General features: G+C 32.2%; 1 protein-coding gene across 1 annotated transcript; it reads right to left on the reverse strand.

Annotated features, from left to right (window-relative positions):
- Positions 1–830: 830 nt before the first annotated feature.
- LOC126725096 (fructan 6-exohydrolase-like) lies at positions 831–4763 on the reverse strand. Its single transcript, XM_050429609.1, has 6 exons — positions 4376–4763; positions 3261–4123; positions 2977–3135; positions 2286–2524; positions 2111–2201; positions 831–1266 (listed from the first exon to the last, which is right to left on the reverse strand). Exons 1-6 carry the CDS (start codon positions 4404–4406, stop codon positions 1087–1089), a joined length of 1563 nt encoding a protein of 520 aa, XP_050285566.1. The 5' UTR covers positions 4407–4763; the 3' UTR covers positions 831–1086.
- Positions 4764–7569: the final 2806 nt, after the last annotated feature.

A 7569-nucleotide genomic window follows, 5' to 3' on the forward strand; every position in this document is an offset into this window, starting at 1 on the left:
AAAAATAGGTCCCACGATATTATTTATACATTTAAAAATTATTTTGCTATAATATTTTTCAGTTTTCAATTTTCAGCTATATCCAAATAGACAATTAGTCTACGTGATGTCTAGAGAACAAAGTTAATCTATAACTAGCCTCAAAGGCTCTACCCTTTTTTTTTAATTGAAATAATGATCAATTTTCTAGCCAAAACAATAAATGCACATGACCAAGTGAATCTTAAACACTTTTTTTAAAATTTTTTTTTTTCCACATACCTTGTATGCAACATAACCTTTCCCACAACAAATTTAGAGTATGCACAATCACCTCCTCGGCAATTTGTATGATTTTTTTTTTTTAATTATTGAAATTAAGCTAGTAATTTCCTTACCAAAATGAAGAAAAGTTTGAAATTAAGAGAGGGATTTTAGAGAGAAAAAGGAAAAGTGAAAAAATATTAATAAGAAGAATGGTGTCTAAAAGATATTAATTGGTGGATTCTAGTTAATTCAACTGGTAAAGTCTTTGATGGTTGAATAAGATATCTGAGGTTCAATCCTTGTCTATACTAAAACCAATTGGTATCTTACTCTGATGATAAAGAGTTATTATTAAAAGCGGACGTCACAAGTTAAAAATCTCTTTAAAAAAAATGATATTAATTGAATAACCATCTTTTAGACGGGATGGGTATCTGACATCCAACCCAAAATCCAAAAAATTTAAAATCTCTTAATTTAAGGTTTGCCTAATCTATCACTTGTTAAGAGATTATATAAAGAGATCCCAACAAGGGGATGTTATATAAAGAGATTAACCCTAATCATAAACTAACTCTAGAGTATAGTATAATATAGGAGTATTATATTATAGAATCAACGGTTGTACAGCGTACAGGTACATTGAAGTTGCACTGATATCATTAACATTAGGAATTTTAAGAATGACATAATAAAGAAAAACTAAGACAATATGCTCATTTATATAAAGTGATACAATATTAAGAGTGGTGCATGTAGCTAAATCTGATTAAGTAATCATTGCTTTCAAATATATTGTGGGTGATACAGACATAACACTCTCAATTTCAGTGTCTACTTTTAACTGATTTGAGCTTTCTTCATGCTCCAGGCACTCATACTTGCGATTTTGACATTCTCAGTTCCATTATTGAAGACGTGCAAGTTGGCTTTTCCATCAATTGCCAACGTAGGGTAAACTCTAGCTGCGATAACAGCCTTTCCTCCTCCACCAAAGCTCTCCACAATTGAATGATCAATCTGTGTTATAGGATCGACATCAAATGCATTGAGTCAAAAAAAACAATGATGAAATGGGTAAAAGGGCTTAGGAAACCATAAAGTTGGTATGGTACATATGGAATGCTGTTATTGCCTTATTGGTTTGTAACTGTATGAACATTACTCATGCATGTCAACAATTGTGGGGTCGGGCCCAATATTAATATTGGGTGGATTCTTTGCAAAAGACTCCTTTATTAAACTGGCTTAATCCATGTTTTGGGGTCAAAACCTAAGGCCTTCTCTTTTTTCTTATTTCCTTTTTTCCTTTCAGTTGCATGGAAGAGGGACAGAAATGAGAGTTTGAACTAACATTTTCGTTGGAGGGTAATTGTTAGTTTACACACTATATATACAATTTATTTTTTTGAACTTAAATATGTGTATGTTATATATAATAGATAAAATGTGTAATAGACACTACCTTTTGTTAGAAATAATAAGACCTATTAATTGAATTATAAGATTTTTAACAGGTGAATACAATTTTATTTATTTATAGAAATGAAATGATACGTTTGATTGCAATGACTTGAACCAAGTAAAAGATATAAATATATATATATATATATATATATATATATGTACACACACTATGGGCGAAGCATTGTGTGAATAAGCTTTGGTGGGCAAGACTTTTAATAAAAGGGCCATATCTTGAATTGATTAATAAAAGCTTTGGTGGGCAAGACTTTTACACACGGTGCAATTCTAAAAAGCTTCCCAGGAATGCGACATATGGGAGGATTGATCATTCAGATAGGTTGACTTTCACTTAACATATAGAAAATTGCACATAATTTATAATTTCGTAGCAACTTACCAAGCTTCTAAGTGACAGCTCCTCATGAACGGGGTCCACATCCAGAAAAGCGCCATAACTTGTTTTATCATTTCTATTATTCAAGGAGGACCTGTCAACCAGAAAATTGTTAGTTCAAATCTTTGAAGTTTGGTAAAATGATGATGGCTAGAAAAAGAGAGAGATAGAGGAGCACCTGCTTTGGTCACTGCACATAAGCACCACATATTTATTTTGACCTTTGAATATTCTGTAGAACACTGCTGTGTATTCTTGCAAGCCCTTTGAAGCCAAAACAAGCAGCCCGAATGGTCCAAGACTCCCTTTAACTGACGCACTTTTTTTGCTGCAAAGTACTTGTGCATTGACCCAACTTGGGTCCAGCACTTCGGCTTTCCTCAAGTCACTTACTTTGAATGAAATCACAACATCTGCCTGTAAAAGATAAGAACAGAAAACAAAAAGAATAATCTCTGTTTTAGCATAATGGATAGGACAAGTAACAAATAAGCAATATTCTTAGTGGGTTACAGGTTACTTGCACAGGCTTTTCATGCCTGAAATCTAGTATAACTTTTTGACTTTGGTACCTTAAATTTAAAAAATTGAGATTTTGTAACTTTTGACTTTGGTACCTTAAATTTAAAAAATTGAGATTTTGGTCTTTGAAATTTTAAAAAGAAATTAATTTGCTGCCTTCATCCATTTTTCTATTTATGTGATTAACAGGATGCTGAGACACTCATTTTTTAGAAATATAATAAAACCAAATGCACATTTAAGGGACTAAATTAAATTGAACCAACCCTATATTCAAGGGAATGAAATCAAATTGACCCCATAGACAAAATATAATTTACCCACAAAAAAAAAAAAAAAAAAAAAACCTGTGCTGCTGTGACACCAGAAACTTCAAGTGATAATCCTCCCTTAAGGACTTGCTGAGGCAAGTGCACTTGATGGCCACGCAGCTTTTCAATTTCTGCTATGGGCCATTGCACTAGTTGTTTTCTGGATTTATCCAGCCAAATAGTCCTTGGAATTGCCTGCAAAAGGTGCCAAAAAAAAAAAAAAAAAAAACCCTTTTACCAACCATAAACATTACCTTGTAAGTTGGAAGGCTTAGACTTTTACTAGAAATTAATGAAAGCAATAGTTCACAAGTAATTACCTGAATTCCAGCCCATCCCTTCTTTATATCATCCGCGGGAATCGAAGACTCGTTTAGCCAACCCCACAAGATTCTTCTATTTTTTAAACTATCAAAGAAAGTTTTTGAAGCATAAAATTTCCCATAATCATACCTCAAGCCCAAATCACTTTCTACGGATCCATTATCCGGAACATAGATATCCTTGTCAGGGTTATAAGTTCCAATGGTGTAGTATTCATATTTAGTATCATCCAAGCTCACCTTGAGCACATGTTTAACATCAGGACCAAGAGTTGAAGTGTCAACACCAAGTTTGGAATTAATCAAAACTGGGAAAAAATCAGGACACTCCCACATTCCAGTGTCCTTAGCTGAATGAAGTGGGTGTTGGGATTTAATCCAAGTAACGAAATCTTTGCTCCTATATAGAATAGCTAATCCCCTACGGTCCGTTTTGCTTCCAATCAACACTCTCCAAGTCCCATCAAGGCCTAACCAAGCAGTGGTTGGGTCCCTAAATGAGCTTGCATTAATTTGGTTCAGTGAAGAAGGTGCCATTAATGGATTATTTGGTATCTTAACCCATTCAATAAGGTATGGGTCAGAGAGATTTTTGGGCATGGCCAAATTTTGCACTTGTTGGTTCTGGGGGTTGATTCCTGTGTAGAGAATGACTGGTGTGCCCCAGGGCATGATTGTGGTGGAACCTGACCAGCAACCATTGATATCAGACGGCTGAGATGGGTAGATGGCTGGATCATGTGGGGTCCAGTTCACTAAATCCGTTGACGTAGAGTGGGCCCAGACAATGTTGCCCCAAACTGCACCTTTGGGGTTGTATTGGTACATCAAGTGGTAAATTCCCCTATAAACCATCGGTCCTGCATATAGAGTCATAGACATTAATCACATGTAAATATGTCCAAAAAATTTTGAGTATATAATAAAACAAAGGAGGCCTACACTCAAAGCATTTTCCAGAATAACCGTACTACAAAACTTTTCATGCAAACACACACGGTTAAATTTATTGGTTCTTCAGTATTTATGAAGAGGCCATATTTATTAGTTTCAAGAATAGAGTGACCAATTTTTTTTTGTGAAGGAAAACCAAGTCAGAGAGAAGAACTAACCATTAGGATCTGCATATCCAGAGACACCCATTTGTCCATTTCACCATCAGAACAAGTTATAAGGAAAAAACAAAGAACGAAAAAAAAGTTATTTTAAGAAATATGGAAGTATAAAAAAAATGAGAGAGAGTTAAGAAAAAGAGAGAAAGAAAGTTAGGTGAAAGAAATTAATACCATTGATCCAATTTTTGGGGGGTTGGAAGTGATAAGAAGTTCTATATGGTTGATATTTAGAAGGAGTACTTGAAGAAACTTGAAGGTTTTGATCAACATGGTGGGAAGCTTCAAGCTCAAGAACACCATGGCTTAGAAAGAGAGAACATAAGAAGAAGAAAAAGCAAGCAGAAGAGATGGCCATGTTGGCTTTGTGGGAATGAGAACGAAGAAACTACGATGAGTATTTATAGAGAGAGAGAGGTCTGGATATGAGGCTGTAATGTGGAGAGGATAACGTTACATTTTAGATCACGTTAAATGTTTACAAGTCATAAAATTTGAAAGATTCAAATGGCATTAACTTCAGTCAAAATTAAACAACTTTGTTGGGTGACAAAACCCCACCGAGAGAGAGAGAGAGAGAGAGAGAGAGAGAGAGAGAGAGAGAGAGAGAGAGAGAGCTAAGACCTTGTATCAATTAAATTAAAACCATTTTCTACCTTAATGTCTAGTCAATTACCGCTTGAGTAACTAGTCACATGCCCTTCTAGCATTTGAGCTGCTTTTCTAGCACAATTCACACTTGTTACAAAAATTGAACTTTTTTTTTACAAAGCACAAAAATTTAACTTAAAAAGTAGATTTTTGTAACATAAAGGTACAATATATTATACTTGAAAATTTAAAATGCAGTATTGATTACTGCACATGTATATATTATTCAAAAGATAAAAATATTGCTTAATATGGAATAAAAATAAAGTTTTCATTGTAATTTTGGCTTAAAAATTAATTTATGTTTCATTTATATATGAGAAATGTTAATTGATGTTTTAAGGGCATTTGTTAGTGAACTATTATAGGAAGGTTTTTATGGGAAAAGAAAAAAACAATTAACGTTTGGAAAACTTTTTCTATTTTCGGTAAAGAGTAATGTTATAGTCACAAACTATTTTACAATATTTTTTACAAAATGTTGATGTGGCCAACCTCTTATTAGTTTTCATTTAGGCCCACCATTAATATTACTTTTTTTATTTATCAATAATTACTCATCACATTAACAGTTTGTAAAATTTTTTGTAAAATAGTTTGTAACTCTAGTATTATTCTTTTGGTAAAGAGTAATGTTACAACCATAAACTATTTTACAATATTTTTACAAAATATTGATGTGACCAACCTCTTATTGGTTTTCATCTAGGCCTACCATTAATATTTCTTTTTTATTTACCAATAATTACTCATCATATCAGCAATTTGTAAAAAAATTTATAAAATAGTTTGTAACTCTAGTATTATTCTTTTGGTAAAGAATAATGTTACAACCATAAACTATTTTACAACATTTTTACAAAATGTTGATGTAGCCAACCTCTTATTGGTTGTCATTTAGGCCTACCATTAATATTATTTTTTCATTAGTTATGTCAAAACATTCTTAAAATAGTTTGTTAGCTATTACACTAAGAATGGCTATTAACATGACCCTTTAAATATTAACTTAATTTTATTCAAAAGATTAAAAATATTGCTTTATAGAAATAAATATTCACATTGTAGTTTTATCTCAAAACTTAAAGTGGCATTTATATAATGGATTAATTTATTTGACAATAAGATAATAACAACATTAATACATTTATATCCTATCATAAATTAACAAGTAATTAAGTGTTGCTTGGATAAGGGTATTGTTAGGTTCTAAATATTTACTCATAAATGTTTAGGTTCTAAATTTGTTGTATGTTGGCTAATTGAGAACAAAAACTTGTCTAGGATTAGATCTTAGGGTCTTTGAAGTGTTATAGACATTGCTCAAGTTGATACAAGTCAAGATTCAAGAATCTAGAAATTGCAAAAAGAAAATTTCTAAATCTGTCAAGCTTGATCGATTGAACTACGAATCTACAAAATTTTAAATAAGACTCAACAACCCACGAAACATTTAGAGTTTGAGTCCAACACTGCTAGGTATAGAAGGAAAACCTTAATACACGTTTTTTTAGTCTTAAGAGTTACTCCTATGAGATTTGTGAGGTTTTGTACCGTCTAACTCTATCAAGCACCTATCGGAGATCAAATCCATCTTGCTAGTATCGACGGAGTAAAGTTGTAGTCAAGCTTTCAGCTATCAAGTGTATTGAAGATCAAGACATGAACAAGTGGTTCATGTGAGAGTAGATCCAGATCAAAAAAGTCTAAGGAGTTTAGAGCCCAATTTGGTAACTATGTTAGATTTATAACAAATTGGTATTCTTGACTTTAAGGGTCTGTTTGGATATAACTTATTTTGCTGAAACTGAAAATTGAAAACTGAAAACACTATAGCAAAATAATTTTAAAATGTGTAAATAGTGCCGTGAGACCCATTTTTAATGAAAAAGTTGATAAAAAATGAAATTTGTGGGTCCGTGAACAGTGCATGGATGCACTGTTCACAAAAGACTAGTCAAAAGTTACGGCTACTGTTCATGTACAATGCATGACCAGTAGCCGCTTGTTGGGGGAAAACGTGTGCCAAAAAAAAAAAAAAAAAGGGGAAAACGCAGGAAACTAAACGCAGCAAAACGCAACGTGTATCCAAACATTGCCTAAATCTCAATTTGATACAGTGGATTGTTCTCTTGGGATAGTTCCCCCTAGGTTTTTTTTTTAATTTTTTTTATTTTATTTTATTTTTTTATCTTGAAACAAGTTGTTTCATTGGTTTTCTTGGGTCATCACATATTGTGATACTTACTTTTCCACTGTACATGTTATATGTGATAAATATTTAACTCAGATCTAAATATTTAATCTATGTAACTAATTGGCTAATAAATTAGGTTAAACATATTGTGTTTTTCAGGGGTCTAAAACTTAATGGGTATATATAATTAAGATAGACAACAACGTCTTATTGCATTCCATCTTTTATATAAATGGTAAATAAACTCCTACATCCAAGTAGTATTTTTTTATATGCATGAATTGAAGGAGAGAATTCAGACATAGTTTTTTTTTTTTTTTTTTTTTTAATTTTATTATTATTATTA

Source organism: Quercus robur, chromosome 5, assembly GCF_932294415.1.
Source record: "Quercus robur chromosome 5, dhQueRobu3.1, whole genome shotgun sequence".
NCBI lineage: Eukaryota > Viridiplantae > Streptophyta > Magnoliopsida > Fagales > Fagaceae > Quercus > Quercus robur.